The sequence below is a fragment of the Molossus molossus genome, unplaced genomic scaffold (genome assembly GCF_014108415.1).
Source record: "Molossus molossus isolate mMolMol1 unplaced genomic scaffold, mMolMol1.p scaffold_m16_p_20, whole genome shotgun sequence".
In the NCBI taxonomy this organism is placed as follows: Eukaryota; Metazoa; Chordata; class Mammalia; order Chiroptera; family Molossidae; genus Molossus; species Molossus molossus.
The window spans coordinates 25,532,673-25,551,837 of NW_023425356.1; the positions used below are offsets into that span (position 1 = coordinate 25,532,673).

The 19,165-nt window shown below is 54.0% G+C and overlaps 1 protein-coding gene across 1 annotated transcript; it reads right to left on the reverse strand.

Annotated features, from left to right (window-relative positions):
* Positions 1–9,785: 9,785 nt before the first annotated feature.
* Positions 9,786–17,869, reverse strand: NES (nestin). Its single transcript, XM_036272887.1, is given in 4 exon segments — positions 9,786–13,519; positions 13,992–14,077; positions 15,772–15,896; positions 16,969–17,869. Coding segments are annotated over 4 exon segments (4,728 nt in total). The 5' UTR covers positions 17,752–17,869.
* Between the last annotated feature and the right edge of the window lie 1,296 nt (positions 17,870–19,165).

Genomic DNA, 19,165 nt, shown 5'->3' on the forward strand with positions numbered 1-19,165 from the left:
TAGTGCCTGGCACAGAGCAGCTGCCCAGTATGTATTTATGGGATAAGGAGCCCACAGCGGTTGAGGGGTCAGCATCAGGGTGTTTGAAAGGAACTGGAATGCCCAGAGTACCCAGTCAAACAGACCTAGCGGAGTTCAGTCTGGGTAGGGGCTGAGGGCCCAGAGAGGAAAGTGGAGAGGTGTCTCAGTTCTGAGGTTCCTGAAGGCATTCACTGGGGTAGGTGAGGGTGAAGGGAATGGGGGTCGGGGGACTAGATCGAAGGAAGAGAAGGCAGAGATTCAGGATTAGGGACACACGATAAGGGCGGAGGAGGGGTCCCCAGCCCTGCTGTGGGCTGGGCTCTGGGGAATGACCTGCAGGTCTCATAGACTGTAGCCAGTAGAAGGCGCGGCGGCTGCAGGCACGACGGCTTGAAAGTGCCGTGTGCGCGTGCGTGAGTGGAACCAGGCGGGAGGAGCCCTAGAATACCGCCAGAGGGCGCTGCAGTCTTTTTTTCCTGAGTTGCCCAGGGCCGGGAAGTGAGGCAGCTGGCTGGGCGTGGGGGGTGGGGGGTGGGGGGAGAGTAGGGAGGGGCGGGTAAGACTTCCGCCAGCCTGAGCTGGTCTGGGGGCTGTGAGTCAGCGGAAGTTGAGATAGTGAGGTCACTCTGAAAACGAGAGGCAATGACCAGCTGTGTGTGTGTGTGTGTGTGTGTGTGTGTGTGTGTGTGTGCGCGCGCGCGTGCGCGCGCGCTCTCATCAAAGTACACACAATTGTGCTTTATGGTAGTGTGTCAGGATGCCATCTGTTTCCAGGATGGGGGTAAATCTTGCTGCAGATCTTCACGTTCAACCACATGTGTGCAAACTGTCATGTGCACACACTCCTGTGTGCCCACTGTGACACCACATTTACCCACATGGGCGATTCTTATCCCTTTTCCTAGAAGTCACTAAAACCTGTAAGACTAAGAGACAGATCCAGAAGAACAAAAGGTTGAGAGTAATAGGGAAAGACCCAGAGACAGCGAGGCAAGACAGAAAAACAGGGGCTCTCCCAGGCCATCCCTGCCCACCTCCTGGTCCTCTCCACCTTGTATATAAACCCCAAATCAGCTCATCTCTGAGATACCACATTCCTTTCCTTCCAGGGCTCACCTGCCCCACCTTCTGCCTGCCCCACACGACCCAGCCTAGCATAGCTAGGGAGTCGGGCTGTGTCTTAAGGAGCTACAGGGAAGAGGATGATTTGGGGACCAGAGTAGACCCCACACACACACACACTTTATCCTGAATGACCCTTTAATTGTTCACTCATTGCATTTTTAGGCGTGTCAGGGAATTTAGCTGGGATCCTGGGTGGATCAAGACCAAGGGGGCCCTTTGAACACAGCGCCTGAAGAAGAGAAGGCTGAGGTGGGGGCAGTGTCTGTCCTTGGGTTCTTAAGGGAGGTTCTCTGAGAATTATATTCTCACAGAGATGGAGTTTGGAAAGCAGGCTGTATTTCCCAGAGAGACCCTGGTGGTGAGCTGTAAAAGGCTTTGGTTTCCTAGCCCCTTAGTCAATATTTTCTCACTGAATCTCCCCTATAGCAGTAGGCAGGGGTCCACCATCTTCATTGATCTGTGGACAAGGAACAGTCAAGAGGTTGATAGAGAGCTGGAATTAGAATACTTTCCCCCACTCCCAACACTTGCTGGGCTGCTTGGGAATGACTGCCTGAAACGGAAGCCTTCTGGCTTTGTTGGGCTTCCTGGAGAAGGGGGAGCTGGACGCAACACCCTGCACAGAATCCAGTGCTGACCCAGGGGAGAGAGAGAGAGAGAGAGGCCTGTCGGCCTGGAGAGAGGGAACTGACCCCTCATGCAGTGTCAGGCTCTCTTTGGGAAGCTGGAGTAGGGGTACAGCTTCTGCCTCAGGGACACAGCACAGACCTGCCAAGCCCCTGGATATATGGTTAAACCCTCAGCCCTTCCCACTTGTCTAAAATGGAGTCTCCCACAGGGTTTGCTGTTCTCTGGGGATGAGGGATGAGAGGGAGTCAGAGAGTGTATTTGGTATAAATGGAGAAGGGAGGTCCAGCCTGGGTGAAAGTCGGGGGCTTAGGCATTGCAGAGGAGTCTGAGAGCCCGGTGAGATGAGCCTTCCAAGGTCCTTCCTCAACTGCCAGGGTCCCCAGCTGTCCCCCAGGCTGCTCTGACCCACACCCAATCTCCTTATTCCTCCCCCATTCCCCACCTCCCCACCCCTACTTCACTGGGGCCTTTGTCCCAGCCCTGAGGCCCTGTCTGTGGGCCTGCTCCTGTGCAGGGAGAAAAAGGGCCCCATTGTCCTGCCTGCCTGCTGTGACACAGCAGCTACCAAAGATTTCCAAAAATGCTCAGCCTATCAGACCCCTGTGGGTGGGAGGGTTTTCTGTGGGGGCTGCAGTCAGATCCCTCTCTCCTATTCCCCAGACTAGAGGTCCTTCCTGTGATCTAACTTCCATTTTGCCTGCCACAAAGCAACCTCCTCCCTCCTGGGAAGGAACAACTAAAACATTCAGGGCAGAGCACAAGGAAAGTTTTGGGAAGGAGAAGAGGAAAAGAAAAGAGGGAGAAGGAAAAAGGATGTGAGAAAATCCCCCTCTGAGAGACTCAACTCTACTTAATCATCTTGTTAACATAAGAAACATTCAAACCTGTGAAGAAATTCTGTGAGTTTATTTGACCCCAAACTGTCGGACAATTGCCAGGAAGCAAAACCTTAATGGACTGAGATAATGCTCCAGAGAATGGCAGTTTTGCACCTTATTTTGTACATTACAAACAAAAGAGAAGATGCAAGTGAGTTACATGAAATCCATTGGTGATAGATTAGGGAGGTGGGAGAAAGCAAAGCGGGGAAACCTCTGGGATTGGATAGAAAGTACAGTGATAGCCCAGCCGGTGGGGTTCAGTGGAGTGAGTGTCGTCCCATGGACTGAGAGGTCCTGGTTTGATTCCAGGTCAGAGCACATGCCCAGGTTTCGGGCTCAATCCCCAGATGGGGAAGTGCAGGAGGCAGCCAATCAATGTTTCTCTCTCTTCAATGTTTCTCTCTCTCCTTTTCTCTCTAAAAAAAATCAATAAAAAAATATTTTTAAAAAGAAAAGTAAAATGATAGACACATCTTTTACATAGGTGTGTACAGGATAGTTAACAGTCAACAATTAACTCCGTAACAGTGAGGGGATTTGTGGTCTCTGCAGAGTGGTGCCTGTGCTTTGAGGGGTCTGGAAAAAAGAAAATGACTTTGACATTCCAAAGATGTGCTATCGTCGATGCAAAAAGCCGGTAGACAGGCTCAGTTCAAGGTAAAGATTGACCTTTGTCAGGAAAGATGCCAGCCTAGGACATGACTTCCTGCCATAAACTGCTTTTAGTTTAAAAGTTTTTAATTTTAGACCTTCCTTTGTGGTTATTTTAGGTCTTTGAGTTCCCTGAACTTGTCAGGTTAGCACAATGGCCCCTTTTCGTCCCAGTCTGGTCGGTGAATCTGCTGTCCCTGTGGTATTTTCTCATGGTCCTTCCTAAGTCTTTAGATAGCTTGTTAACAGAAGGAAGGCTATTGACCACTTTGGACTGGAGCACTTAAGGGGAGCAACCCATAGCCGCCTGGCCCATGTTCTATGGACTACAACTGGCATCTAGGGATTCTTAGTATCATTGCCAAGGGATGTCTCTCTGTGCCTCAGTTTCCCCATCAAGGTGAGTTGAAGTTCTGACATATAACTTCTTGGCAAATGAGGTGAATAGAAAAGGAAGGAATCCAGGAGACACCAAGTGAGTCAGGAGTTGGAAGAGACCGGGGAGGAGGGAAAAAGTAGGTGAAAGACAGAGGAGAGCTGATGAGGAAGGAGAGTGAGTGGAGAATGAGGCTGACGAGGAGGGGTGTTCTCCTTAGCAGGGACGACCCAGAAGACCCAGGAGGAGGCCAGAGACAGTGGGACATCTCCCCACTTCTGAAGCCTCCCAGCCACCCTTCCTGGGACCCCGGGACTCCAACCTATCAGCAGCTGAGTCCACAGCTGCTGGGAAGGGTTCCTCGACAGTGGGCCCCTGGCTCCTGCCTCCGTTTATTTCTGGAGTCACAGCTGAGTCATGGGGGTGGGGAGAGTGAATGGGCCTGAAGGGAGGGGACTTGGAAGCGGGGAGAGGAGAAGACTGTATCGGGGAGAGGGCTCTAGGATCTGGGACTCTGGGGCCTGAGGTCCATCCCTTTGGGGCAAGAGGGACTGACCACGACAGCACCAGGAACAGGTTTTAGGTGAAGGAGGGACATCCACATTGGAGAGCCTGGAATAATGGGTTGAGGAAGGAGTGGGAAGCAGGAGGCAGAGTCTACTGCTCCTGGGATGTTGACAAAGAGGCAAGACTGACCTGGGTGTTGGGATGCTGGGTGATAAGAAAGGGAGAGGGAACGGGGCCCCAGGTAGGCAAAAGCATGTGGGACCTCAGAACGCTGAGAGGAAACAGAGGACCGTATCTTCCTCTTCTATCCATTGCACTCTGCAGGCCCTCACCCAGGCCGCTCTGTCTCTCTCTTGCCCCGGACCCAAGTCGTCCCTTCTCCGATTGGGTGATTTGAGACTCTCCTCCTGTCTTTCCAAGGTGGGCCTGTGGACTCAGGACCAGGTGCCTGGTCCTTTCTTCCCTCTTAAGAAGCCTTTTCTTTGCCCACCTATTCTGAAGATCCATTCTGCTGCAGACCCCCTGTTAGAACTTAGCCTCCCCTCTGGGCTGGGGGGCAGAGCCCAGCAAGGACACAGGAGCCTGTCCCAAGCCTAGAGCCCTCTTGGGTTTCCTGAGCTTGGGTGGTTTGGTCTACATTCCCTCCCCTCTCTATGGGCTGTCTCAGTGGGCACATTCCAGCTGAAATTAAATCACATTCCTTCTTCCCTGCCTGGCAAGGATGGCATTGCTGACAGCAGCTGTGACACCGCAGGGTCAAGTGGCAGCAGCTGGTTCCCCAAAGAGGGGCTGAGAAGGGGGGCTCAGGGGAGCTGAGGAACCAGGGCCTTTGGAAGCAATGAATGAGTCTTTGCTCTCAAGAGGCCAGAGCAAGAGGGGCAGACCCTGCCGCATAAGGGATAAAGGTGAGACCACAGGGCTTCGGAGGACGAGCCAGTCATACAGATGGGAAAACCAGGAGCTTTAGCACTCCATCCAAGAGGACCCTGGAAGGACACCCTCTCCTCACCCCTGAACTGGGCTCCCACAGCAGACATGAAGGCTCAGGGGCCCTTTAAGAGGCCCCACTCTGAGCTCCCTTGGCTGGAGCCCAAAATCTCAGCCTTTGATTTCCTCTGAGATTCTGGCAGCCATAGGGGCAGCAGGGACAGCATCAGGCTGGGCTGAATAGAGAGCTCAGTTCTGATCTCACCCTCCCTGGCCTTCAGCCTGCACCGCCTTATAAGGAAATGCCCCAAACAAATGAGGAAGCCACCTGGAGGGGGGGCATTCTGCCCCCACCCCACTCAGAGGCTATAATTACCCAGATGAGGCCCCAGAATAACCTCCCACTGGTCCTGCTGGTGGGGGGAGTATTCTATCTCCTCATTCCCTCCTCTGGAGGGGACTCCACCCTCCAAAGTGCTTCCTGTTGTTAGACTTCATCACGGTCATTCAGTCCTTCTTTAGTTCATTTATCCAATCCAGATTTACCGAGCACCCCTTGGCCTGCAGGCACCGGGCTGGACAAAGGCCTTGCTTTCTGGAGCTTTCTACAAGGACAGGATCTTCCCAGGTGCCTGGGTTCCCTGGTCCTCCTATTCTCTGGCCTCTCCTCCGCCCCATGTCCTCTCTGCCAGGAGTTCCCTAGGGGCTCTGTCTGGGTGACCTCTAGACCAACAACCCTCCAGTCCTCGTCCAATCTTGTCTTCTCTCCTGAGCTTCACATCTCCCCCTCCCCCAGGGCAGCCCCTCTTGGAGCTCAGTTTTCTGTGGGATTCTTCAGCTCAGAGATGGGAGCTCTGTCCCCAGCTGCCCAGGCTAAACCCAGGGAGCCTCTACTGCCATATCCCCCCATCTCCCACAGTGGGTCGCAAGTCCTGAGACTGCTGCTCTTCTGAGCACCCTCTCCATCCCCTGCCACCATCCCCCTACCTAGACTATTGTAGTAGCCTCCCTGAAGCACTCCTGCCCATTCTCGGCCATGCTCACAGTAGTCAAAGGCTGTTTTCTTGATCCTCAACCAAGGATATTTTTCTATTTATCTTCAGATAGAGTGGGAGGGAAGGAGAGGGAGAGAGAAACATCAACATGAGAGGAACACATAGACTGGTTGCCTCCTGCAGGACCCCGACCAAGGCCAGGGACAAACTGCAACCGAGGTACGTGCCCTTAACCTGAATCAAACCTGAGACTCAGTGGTCCCCAGGCCAACGCTCTAACCACAGAGCTAAACCGGCCAGGGCAGGTTAAAAAATTTTTTTTCTCCTTTATTGATTTTTAGAGAGAGAGGAAGGGAGAGGGAGAGAGAGAGAGGGAGAGAGAGAGAGAGAGAGAGAGAGAGAGAGAGAGAGAGAAACATCAATGAGAGAGAACATCAATGGGCTGCCTCCTGCAACCAAGGATCAGGCCCACAACCTGGGCATGTGCCCTGACTGGGAATTGAACCGGTGACCTCTTGGTGCATGGGTGGATTCTCAACCACTGAGCCACACCGGCCAGGCCAGAAGGTTGTATTTTCAGCTCAGTGGACCAATGAGTCGTGGATTCGATTCTGGTCAAGGGCCTGTACCTCGATTGTGGTGTGTCCCTGGCCCTGGTTGGGTCCTGCGGGAGGCAACCAGTTGATGTGTGTCTCTCACATTGATGTTTCTCTCTCCCCCTCCCTCCCACTCTATCTGATGATAAATGGAAAAATATCCTTGGGTGAGGATTAAAAATAAAATAAAATGCAAACCTGGCCCTGGCCTGTGTGGCTCGGTTGGTTGGGTGTCTTCCAGAGCACATGCCTGGGTGGTGGGCTTGCTCCGCGGCAGGGGGCATGCAGGAGGCAGCCTCTCGCATGGATGTTTTCTCCCTCCCTCTCCCTTCATCCCTCTCTAAAAATCAATTTAAAAAACTTAAAAAATAAAATAAAATGCAAACTTGGTCATGTTACCTCAGAGGCTCTGCATGTTCTTTAAGAAGAAGTCCGTATTTTCTGGCTGTCTGGTGAGGCCTTGGCCACTGTCCCCGATTCTCTCTCCAGTCTCACTATCAAACTTCTCCCTCTTCTCCACCCTCTGGCCACACGAGCCATCTTTCTGTTCTTCAAATGCCCAAGCTCCCTCCTCTTGCCCCAGGATTGCCCACCTGGTGTTCCCTCTGACCAGAATCCTTTTCCTCCCTCCTCTTCCTCCTGCCACTGAGCAGCTCCTGCTCATCCTCAGGGTCTCAGGGTAGCCTTCCCTGGCCACCTCCTCCCATCCTCCTTCAGCCCAGGTCAGGCAAGGTCTTCTGCTCTTTGCTCCCCTTACTTCCTGAATTTCTGTTTTCAAATAGGATTCCACTCAAAGCCCTTATTCAATTAGAAGATAAAGCTTCATGAGTGAGGAACCTAGTCTCCCAGTGCCTGCATTGTACATGGCACATAGTAGATGCTTAGTAAATATTTGTTGAAAAATGACAATCACTCCTGTTCTTGCCACCGGGAGTGTTCCTGTTATTGTCAAGCCTGCATTTCTCTTGCTGTATAGACAGAAGACCATCTCCAGAGAGAACACACCTCCCACCACATACCCCCTTTAGGAAAGTCCTCACTTTTGTTAACTTACATCCCTCCTATTAGGGATTGTTAGAAGAATCAGCTGGTTTGGGTAACTCTGTGGGGGACCAGGGACCCTGGAGTGAGGGGCAGGATGGTCACCCGGGCACAGGGAAGGACTGCTTGGCTTGGCCTCTGTCTTTGGTCCCTTGCCCAGGCAGAGGTGCCCAAGGGCCTGGGGAGATCACACACAGGGCTCCTGTGTCCCATTAGAAGATCAGGGAGTGGGCCTTACTTGCCTGGATGCCAACGTGCTGGCCACCAGCCTGCCAGCCTGGCACGATCACACAGGGCCTTGTGAGGGGTGAGCACAGGAAGGAGAGGGTAGGCTTGGGCTGCCAGAAGGGTGGGGAGACAGAATCGTGGACCCCGAGGGCAGGGGTGTGTGTGAAATGGGGGCCTGAGTGTCCAAAACAGAGGCTCCTAAATGAAGAGGGAGAAAGGCATGGGCGAGAGGCAAACAGTGAGATTGTCAGGGGCCTCCTGTCCACTCCCTTCCTTGGCCAGGGGACATGAGTGGGGGCCAGATCGGCTGAGACTACATCCTCTCATCTTTCCCAGGCCCTCAGCCTGTTCCCAGACTTGAGATTGTCTCCAAATATGGAACATTTGTTTGGCAGCCCCATCCCACCCCCACTAAGGATATTTAGCCAGATCTTCCTTCCCCACTGAGCTGAGGTGGGGAGTGGCTTCTATGGGGTATCCAGATGTCAAGGCCTTCGAGCCCCCCCTAATCCAGGAACCTCTGGTCCCTCCCTGCCCTACACAGGGACCCAGAAAACTCCTGGAATGGGGATCAGGAGCTGTGGCTGTGTGCCTCTCACCCTTCAGCTACCCATGATCAACATAGCCCCAGCCCTTCTGTCTCATCCCCTTCTCACTTCCACTTTTCTGGCCTCCCTCTCCTGTGTCAGCCTGGGAGGAGAGAACTGCTGAAGGTCAAAGCCGAAGCCCTGCGGCTTCCCCTGGTCCTCCTCGTTCTTCCTGCACTGAGCGGGCCCCTGGAGCCACCCAGCCTAGGGCCCCTCATTGTGTGGCTGAGTCGGAGACTCAAAGAGATTAAACACTGACCTGAGGCCACAAGCCACACGAAGGCAGAACAGGCCTCTCTTCCCTCACCCCATTCTGACCCAGCCAGTCCTTGCAGACATTACAGGCCAGACAACTGTTTGGATTTGGGGGCAAAGGGGCTTATTATGCTGGCGGCACTGAGGGGTGGAGAGGAGGGCAGGCAAGAGTGGGGTGGCACAAGTCCTACTCCCTGTAATCAGCCTGTGGCAGAGATGACGGCATGCTCTGGCACTGAGGTCACCTGGATTGGCGCCCCCAGCCCTGCCCTGCCCGAGGCCCAGCGCTGCTGCTGGCAGCCTGTCTGTCTGCCTTGTCTCCCCCACAAGGCCCCCCAGGACATCCTCTCCTCAGAACAGCCCCTCCCCAACACCAGCATCTCCCAATGCTTTCCCGGTCTCCCCAGCTCCTGTGCTGGCCCAAAGACCCCCTGAATTGGGGAAAAGAGAGTCCAGTCTTTGTAGGTGGAAGCATTACTTTATTCAAGCAGGGATGAGCCAGTCAGGGCCACACAGGGGAGAAATGAGGGGTCAGGACAGGAGCACCCCCCTCACTGACCAGACATCCCATGAGGGTACAGTGAGGAGGGCAGGGCTGGTGAACCCCAGCACAAAGATCACCACAATCACCCTCTCGGAGGAGGAGCACTGGGACCCAGGCCTTTTCCAGCTGAAGGGACGGGAGGAAAGTGGAAGCAGGGGAAAGGGGCCTAGTCCTATCAGGATTCAGCTGGTTTAAACCTCATGGGACAGTGCAGGCATCATGTCCCCTTTGCAGGGTCTGAGGGGCTGGTTTTTATTCCTGGAGCCTCCATTCTTTTCCACACCCCATTTCACCTTGGCTAGCCAGGCCTCTCAGACAGAAACCACAGGTCAGGAGAGCATAAGTTAAGGTGCTGGTCCTGAGCAGGGAGGGGGCTTGGGGACATCCCCGCTCAATTCCAAGGGCAGGAGGAGCACTGTATCTAATCCTCTCCCGAGGACCAAGAATCTCCATCTCCTTCCCTCTGAGTGAACTTCAGGAACTGGCCTGGGCCCAAATGAAGAGGAGCCCCTGCCCAAGGGGTCTTCAGTGCACCCCCTTCCTCCTCCTCCAAAGGGCTCCCTTGATCCCCCTCAAGGGCTCCCAGTTTTTCCTGCCCAGCTCCTTCAGACTGCTCCAGCCCATTCACCAACGTTCCATTCACATGCTCCAACTCTTTCTTCAAGACTAGGCCTTGACCATTGACCCCAGGGGTATCGTCTGTCCCACTGGGGCCTAGAACTTGGTCATCCCTCTCCAAGGGAGCATCATCAGATTCTTCCTCTGAGCCAGAAGGCTCAGTGCTGTCTTGGGACTCAGCCTCCAGGGCAGTCATAGGGGGATCAGCTTCTGTACCCCTCAAGCCATCATCCCAGGGGACGCTGGTATCCGCAGTCTCAGACCCTATGAGGCTCCTGCTTTGAGGGCCACTTAGGGCAGGGAGACTGCCAGCAGAAGGCCCTGGCCCCCACTGCTCAGCCCCTGGCTCCCTCTCCTCCTCCTCCTCTTCTTCTTCTCCCTCCCCACTCTCTTCCTCATCTGCAAACCCATCAGACTCCCCATCCTGACCCCAGGCTGAAGGCTCCAATAGCAGCTGGGACACCTGGCCCAGAGGTTCCATCAATTCCCCAGGGACCCCAGGAAGGACAGAAGCCTCAGTCCCCACATCATCCTCAAATTCCTCCGACAGGTCAGAGTCCTGACCACATTCCTCATCCTCCTCTCCCCGCTCCTCCTCCTCTTCCTCCTTTGGGTGGGCCCCATGGTCCTCAGCAGTCAGAACAGCAAAATCCCAGCCTTCCTTTCTGGTTTCTCCTTGAGGGGAGGGCCTCTGCTCTCCAGATAGGTCCCATTTGGGTGAGGCAGGGGACCTGAGGTAGAGGGCTAGGGGAGTGGAGTCAGGAAGGGTCTCCCCTAGCTCATCAGCCTCACTCTCCTCTCTGCTCTCCTCCCCCTCATCCTGAAGGCCCTCAGGGATCCCCCCAGGACTCAACTCCTCCTCCTCACCCTCCACCTTTTCCAGGACTTCAGTCCTTCCCTCTAGCCCCCAGCTAGCTTCCTGATTCTCCTCCGCTAGGGGCTGGGGCCCTGGGGCATCTTCACAGGTTGGCATGAGTGAAGATGGCTCAGAGGGCCTTGGACTGGAGGGCCCTAGTGCTGGTTCTGCATGCTTCTCAGCTTCCTCTGACCCCAGAGACCTGGGTTGAGTGGTATCACTTCCATCATGGCACAAGATCTCAGCAGGAAACACCTCCTCTTCTCCCCAGGAGACCTCAGGCTCCAACTCCTCCCCAACCCCGTCTCCGCTCTTCTTGAGCAGTATGGGATGCTCTGGCTCCAGAGCAGCTGCCTCCTCTAGGTCCTTCCCAGACCCTTCCATGCCCTGCACACTCTTTGCCTCCAAACTTTCTTCCCCCAGGAGTGGTTCCATCATCTCCTCTCTGGCCAGGTGGCCTGGGTCCTCCAACCCTACCACCTCCTGCTCCAGTCCCTGCTCAGCTCCTGAAGCAGACTCACCCACAGCTGTTTCCAACCCCAAAGTGACCTCTGAGGAGGCTCGGCCACATCCTGGGGCCTTATCCTCATCTTCCAACACTGGCTCTATCACCTCTGACATTCCTGAGGGAGCTTGGAGGCCTGGGGCCCCCATGTGCTCTGGCTGCCCTTTAGGGTCCTGAAGGCCCTCAGTACCTCCCTCCCCACTGGTGCCCTCAGCTGGAACCCTCTGCTCTTTGGGTTCAGGGCTCTCTGGGTGCCCCTCACCTGTGCCGGTCAATTGCAGCTCTTCCTCCTCTGCAGATTCCTCCTTTCCAGAGAAGCCATCCTTTTCCCTCAGGTCCAGCTCTGCCGCATCCTCATGGTCCCCTCCAGCTCTCCCAGAGGGTGTTTCCTGATCCAGTTCTTGGCCCCCCACCACATCTTCCCACCTCTGCTGATTTGCAGACGGCAGCAGCTCCTGTCCCTCCTCTTCCAGAGACCTCAGTGACTCTTGATTCTCTCCCTTGTCCAGGCTTTCTTCCTCTTCTAGGTACTTTTGACTTTCCTTGTCTACCTCTTCTGGATATCTCAAATGTTCTAGGTTCCACTCTCCCAGAGATCCCAGTGATTCTTGATTCTTCTTTTCAAGAGGCTTCAATGACTCGTGGTTCTCTTCCACAGACCCCAGGGATTCCTGAATTTCCTTTTCTAGAGGTTTCACTGTCTCCCAATTCATTTCTTCCAGAGACCGCAATGGCTCTTGAGTTTCTGTAAATTTTAATATTTCTGGATCTTCTCCTGTAGACTTTAGTGGTTCTAGATTCTCTGTTTCTAAACATCTTACTGCCTCTACACTCTCTTCTTTTAGGGACCTTAATAACTCTTGAGTCTCTTTTTCAAAAGGTCTAAATATCCCCTGGTCTTTTTCAAGAGACTTCAGTGGCTCTGGTTTCACCTTTTCCAGAGGTCTCAATGTCATTTGGTCTTCTTCTTCTAGAGATCTCAGTGGCTGTTGAGTCTCTTTTTCTAGAGATCTCATTGTCTCCTGGCTTTCATCTTCTAGAGACCTCAATGGTTCCTGGTTTTCTTTTTCTAGAGATCTCAAGGTCTGTTGATTTTCTTCTTCTAAAGACACAGTATTTCCTTTTTCTAGAGTTCTCAGTGTTTTCTGGTCCTCTTCTTCTAGAGACCCCAGTGGCTCTTGACTCTGTTTCTCTAGAGCTCCCAAGGACTCAAAGTTCTCCCCTTCTAGAGACCTCACTAATTCTTGATTTTCCTTTTCTGGATATAAAAATGTCTCTAGGTTGTCTTCAAGAGATCTTACTAGTTCTTGATTCTCCTTTTCTAGAGATTGCAATGTCTGTGGCTCCTCTTTTCCTGTAGGCTTAAGCAGTGCTAGAGTCTCATTTTCTGGAGTTCTCACTACCTCCATGTCCTTTTCCTCTAAAGACTTCACTAGCTCTTGCTTCTCCTTCTCTAGAGATCTCAGTGTGTCATGGTTCTGTTTTTCCAGAAACATCAGTGGCTCTTGAATCTTCTCTTCCAGAGATGGCAGAGTTTCTTTTTCCAAAGGACCGTGAAAGTTCTGGATTTCCTTCAAATCCAGATCCCCCTCTTCTTGCTGTATTTGCTGCTGCGAGCTGCTTACCACTTTGACCTCTATGGCTATTTCTTTCTCTGCCAGGTCCCACATTTGCCCTTCATCTTCCTCCTGGAATTTGCTGGACACTCTAGTCTCACTAGGTTCTCCATCTTTGGCCTCTAAAATGGGGTGGTCAGGACTGAGGGGTTTGGCCGAGGAGGCATGCTCCTCAGGAGACTGGCTTGTACTGGCCTTTTGCTGCTCGCCCCCAAACTCCTCTGGTCCTGGCAGGATGCTAGCAGGGATGGCTACACTGGTGTCAGCCCATATGGCCTCTGGAAACGGTTGCCTCCCAGTCTGTGGCTGGAGCGCAGACACAGGGGCATCCTGGACTCTGATCTCTCCATCTGTAGTAGGGCAGGGAGCCTGAGGTGTGGGTGGGATGGGGGTGCTGGCCAAAGTGGGGGTACGGGCTTGGAGGAATTCCTGGCTCTTCAGCAAGGCTGGAACAGGTGTCTCAAGGGTATCACGTAAGGATAAGGAGAGAGGAGTAGGGCTCAAAACAGACAGCAAAGGTCCCAGACGCTGGCCCTCTGGGGTCCCAGGAAAATGAAGCTCTGGAAAGGTGGAGGGAAAGAAACAATGTCAGCATTGCCCATATACTGACACTAGGGTATGACACAGTGGTTGAGGGTTGACCCATGCAACAAGAGGTCACAGGTTCGATTCCCGGTCAGGGCACATGCCCAAGTTGTGGGCCAAATCCCCAGTGGGAGGCATGCAGGAGGCGGCCAATCAATGTTCTTGCTCATCGATGTTTCTATTTCTCTCTCTCTCCCTTCCTCTCTCTCTAAAATCAATAAAGAAAAAAACGATTATAAAAAAAGAATAAAAGAAACAGTGTCAGTATATACTGGCAGGGGTCACAGAGTAGTTTCCATTTCTGGCAAGAGTATCCATGGGCCCTGTCCTTGCCTACCACTATCTGGGCCAAGGAGTCAAGACTTAGACTGGTGCCTCTCAAGAAAAGAATTGCTCTGGGGTATGAAAAGCAAAGAAGAGTAGACTTTTGGGGAGGAGGAACCTGGCCTCAACTCTTACCCTGAAAGCTGAAGGAAACCTTGGAACCACCACCAGGTATCTGCAGTCGGGAGTTCTCAGCCTCTAGGAGGGTCCTGGGGATGAGGGAGGAAAACGGGGGTCAGCCTTCTGTCCACAGGCTAGTAGGCAAGCCAGTCAGAAAAATACCCTGACATTGCAAGCTTCCTCTTCATTTTTACCACTATTACACAAAAGCCATAGGTGGGGTTATACTTGACCGTTTACATGAAATCACATAATCATGTATCCAGACATCACACATTTGGTCACACAGCATCACACACATATTTGGGACACACAGATGAGCTCACAGACACACAAGCAGATTCCCACACAGCAGGCACAGTGTACACACACACACTTATTGCTTAGACTAGTCTCCTCCTCCCCACCCCAGACCAATGACTTCATACTTTGTGTGTGGGGCCCATTCTCATGCTAATTGCTGCCATTGTCCACACCACCATCTGGAAGGTCTAAGGAGGGGGCTTCCCAGGGGAAGTGGGAATTCTCAAGCTGTTCCCATGGGATAGGGTCCCTCCTCTTCCCCCTGGGCCCCAGGAGCGAGTCACAGAAAAAAACAAAAGAATTCATGCAAATCCTTTTCAGGCTTCAAAAACCCAGAGGTTAAGCCTTCCCCAGACCCTTTCCCTCAGTGGTTTGATTGGGGTCAAGGCCCTCATTTTGGGATCTCTAAGTACTCTGGATCCCAAGCCTTTCAGGGCAATGGAGGTCTTTGTGTTCATGCCCCTGCCTAGGAGCCCCATGGGGACAGAGGAGGAGGGGAGGGAGAAACAATTCAACAGGTTATGCTGAACATCAGCTCTGGACTCTTCCTCATGATCTGAGTCTGGTTAGTATTGTCTGCAGCCTCGCCTCCATCCTTCCCCATGCAGCATCCTGCCCTCTGAGCTCCTGCAACAGCTCCCCTCCTCATCCCTGGGTCCTCACACACCTTCTTCTCTTGGCCCTGCTTCCCCTCCCCTCCAGTCCTATGGCCCCTGCCTTTGTTGCCTGTGGATTCTAGGAGCACTGTCTTCAAGCTTGTCTAGCCCTGGCCCTCACAGTGGGCTTGGCATATGAAGCCCCTTCCTCAGGCTCCATCACTGAACCCTCAGCCAGCCAGGTCAGTTTCCCAGAAGAGGCTGTGAGTTTGCCACACAGCCAGAGAAGCAGCACCTCCTCAGTCTCCGCATCTCCTCTCCAACAGGAATGTGGCTAGCAGAAGGATAGGACCAAGGGACTAGGATTTGAGAGTAGTCAGGTCCCATGACATTCAGGATGGAAAGGGCCTTGGACTTCACCCAACTCATCTGCCATCTTCCAGACAAGGAGACTTGTCAGTGCAAACCAGTGCCACCTATCCACACCTGCAGTTCCTCCTTTCTGAGGTTGTCCACAGACGTTACCCCCTTGGTGTGAGCACATACACACAGAGACAGGCTTTTCAGACCCTTGGGGTAAGGGTCTGGATGCAGATGCCCCACATGTGTCCAGCCCTCTCTCCTTAGGCTGTCCCCCTCAGCAATATCACTTCTCTTTGGAGGATTTCCTGGCACAGGATACTCCTCTGGTCCTGAACCCACGGGGGATTAAGTGGGCTCAGGTGCGAATATCCTAGTGTGAAAGAGATCAGCCTATAGTCACAGAATGTAGTGGTGGCAGAGCTGCCACAACCCATGGCTCTGGACCCCTTCAGCTGAGGAGCTTCTGCCTTAGCCTGTATGTGTACAACTGTGTGCCTGGGTGGGTCGGGGTCAACCTGTACCTGTATGTGGCTACCTCCAGGCTGAGGGACATCTTGAGGCGTGCCAGCTGCTGCCGACCTTCCAGGACCTGGGCGATCTGACTCTGTAGGTCCTGTTTCTCCTGCTCCAGGGCCTCCATGGCCAGCTGCAGAGCAAGCCAGAAGCAGTCGGTAAAGGGTGGGGTCCTGCCTGCTGAATAACCTGCATCCCCCTGGCTGCTGCAGTAGCACCTTCTGCTCCTGACCTCTGGTGAACAGATTTCTGCCTCCTTACCGCACTCTCTGCCCAGAGAACCCCCCTAGAGCCTGCAAGAGGAGCACAGGGGCCCCTTTCAGCCCTCTCCCACGGGGCTCCTCCTCTGAGGATGCTGATTAAATGGTTGCACATGCTGCTCGGAATTCAGCTTTCACAGGAAGGGGGACATGAAGGAGGGGAGGAGATGGGTTAGAGAGAGGAGGAGGGAGAAAAAAAAAGTGGAAGCAGAAGGAAAGATGATTAATCAAGAGGCCTGAAGCCGGCAGGACTGGAAGCCACACTGCCCTAGTCCCAATCACTGTCTTTTGCTCTTCACACCCGGCTCCCACCCCCTCCACTTCCCACATGTTCTGGAATCTGTCTCCTCTGAGAGGAGGGTTGAGGAGGTGGCCATGGTGAGACCTCTGTCTGTCCCAGGAAGGGTCTGTTTTCTCAGTTGCTGGTCACATCTGCGCAGTGTGAGGGGGAGCAGCTGTCCCAGGCTTCTGGAATGCACTCAGGGAGTTGAGAAGCCACGACATGGGACAAGGACAGATGGCCCCTCATGCAGGGCCCCTTACTCCCACCTGTCAGGGCGGTCAGGAACTTTGGAGATTCTGAGTAGCAGGACCATGAGACTCAGCAGCACTGAGAAGGAAAGTTCTGGGCATCTTGCCAGTGACAGCAGAGTTTAGGCAGGGGCCCAGAGGCCATCAGAGTGGGAAGGTGCTACACCATCTTGGGCCTGTCTGCCCTTCTAGAAGATCTGATTCGAGAGGGCTCTGAACCCTATCATTCCCACCTACTCTGGAGGGAGTTGTGAAAGCCTAGGGGCTCTGGCACCAGCTATGAGTTTTCTATGAAGTGGCCCTTGAATGGGCAGTCATCACCACCCCCACTTCCTACTCCCTTCCCTAGAAGGTCTCTGAGCCCCACAGGGACTTTTCGAAGCCTTGTTTCGCCCAGTCTCCCCACCTCCTCACCTGGAACTTTTCAGTGGCCCTCTGTCGCTCCTGCCAGCGGCCCTCCAATCTCTGCACAAGGGCTGCCCTGCGCTCTTGGAGGCCGCCGCGCTCGGCCAGGAGTTGCTGCAACTCCAGGCGCCCCTTGCGGGCGCCCTGCACCACGCAACCCAGCCTCTGGCGGGCCTGGCCCAGCGCGGTTTCCATGTGCGCCACGCGCTCCTGGTAGCCGCGCACCGCCCCGCGCCACGCCTCGCCCAGCTGTTGCGCGAGCTCCTCGACTTCGGGGCCCGGCGCCGGGGGCCCGCAGGGTAGGCCGGGGCAGCACCGGGGCCCAGCGGCCCGCACGGTCAGGCCCGCGCGCTCCTCCTCGTGCGCGGCGCGCAGAGCCTCTAGTTCGCGCTCCAGCTCCGCCGCCCGGCTGCTCAGCCAGGCCTGGGCGCACTTCTCCGCCTCCACCGCACGCCGGCTGCCGGCCACCTCTTCCGCCGTCCGCTCGCGGGCCAGCCGCTGCTGCTGGCACCGGCCCGCCACCCTCTCCACCTCTTCCATCAGGTTGTCGCGCGCCACCTCGGCAGCGTGCTTCTCCCGCCACCGCTGGTCGACGAGGGCCCGCAGAGCTGCCAGCTCCTCGTCGGCACCGGCCCGCCAGGAAGCGTCCCCGGACTGTGCCCGGAGACCGACGAGCTCCGCGCTGAGCAGCTCATAATGTTCCTCTAGCGCCTTGACCCGGGCCAGGTAGGCCTCTAGGCGTCGGTTGAGCTCCCACATCTGAAAAGATTCCTCTCCCAGGCAGCCCTCCATCCTGCCCGTCTGACCTACCGAAGATGGAGAGACGCTGGGTATCGGGAGAAGCCAGCGGCTCTCAAAGCTTTTAGGATAGAAGGGAAAAGGAGACCGATGGGGACAATGACAGGGCAGGGTGAAGAGCAGCCTGAGCGACAGGAGTCCGGAGTGGGAGCGAGGCTATTCATACTCCCGCCAGTCTGGGGGGGGGGAGGGGGGAGGCGGGACCTAGGCCTTAACCCCTTAGAGTGGAGAGGAACAGCGACATCCTCTGTGCTGGATGGAGAGTGGAACTAAAGGAAATGCCATGCCTGGAGAATCTGACCCGGTGGTGGTGGCTTTCTGAGGGAGGAGGCAGTGAAGAAGGGTCATAACCCCGGATAAAGGCAGATTATACGCAGAACTGAGCCTGTGGAGGGGGTGCCAGGGCATTCAAGCCTGGGAGAGAAGTCTCATCTCAGTTACTCAGCACACACAAGAAAGGTATCATTTATTGAATTCCTCTAAGACTCAGTCTCTTCATCCATAAAATAGGAGCAGTGATGGAAATTCCATGGTTTTGTAAAATGCAAATGCTCACCCACCCAAAATACTGAAAGAAGGCACCGTTGCAAAGAGAGGTAAGAGAGACACTGCCTGGGAAAAAAAAAGAACAGATATGTCATATTGCGAGACTCTGCACATGTACATACATACATACACCCTATTGCCTCTGTGTGTCCATCAGAAATTGGAAAGATCAGGAGAAAGTCAGGAGCGGAAGGTGCTGCTGCAGCAGCCAGGACCCCGCCCTTTACTGACTGCCTCTTCCACATAACCTGAGGTTCATAAACCCACCTTACTTAGTCCAAGGCCTCTCCCAGTCTCAGGGAAGGCTGCCACATCCTGTCCTAGGTGTCAGGGACTTTTGGGCAGAGGTTGCCCCCTGGTGGCTTACAGACCAGGCCAAGAAGAGGAAGCAGAAAGAAGCAGCAGTTCTTTCCTTATCACAACTAGCCCAGATTTATTGAGCCTGTGTGATGTGCCAAATCGTGTTCTAACAGTTACATTATATGGCTTAATCCTCAAAACATCCCTTTGATGGTTCTACATTTCAGGAAGCAGAGATGGAAGGAAATAGTTGGGAAGGCCTTCTGAAGGAGGAGGGGTCCTCCTCCTGGGTAGTGAGAGACTGTAGATTTGGGGTATGCATGGGAAGCAGGGTCAGAGGAGGAGAATCAGGGATAATGAAACCGAGGGATCTTAGGGAAGGAATTTTTGCTCACATAAATCCAATTTAGCTCTACAAATGTTAATGAGCACCTACTATGTGTCAGTGCTCAGTCCCAGCACAGGAGTTCGTAGTTGGTGATGTGAGAGCAACAGTGATGGTTGATTATAATCTGGTGATGGAAGTAGACATAAGATTATTGCTCCTCTTAGCTCCCAAAGT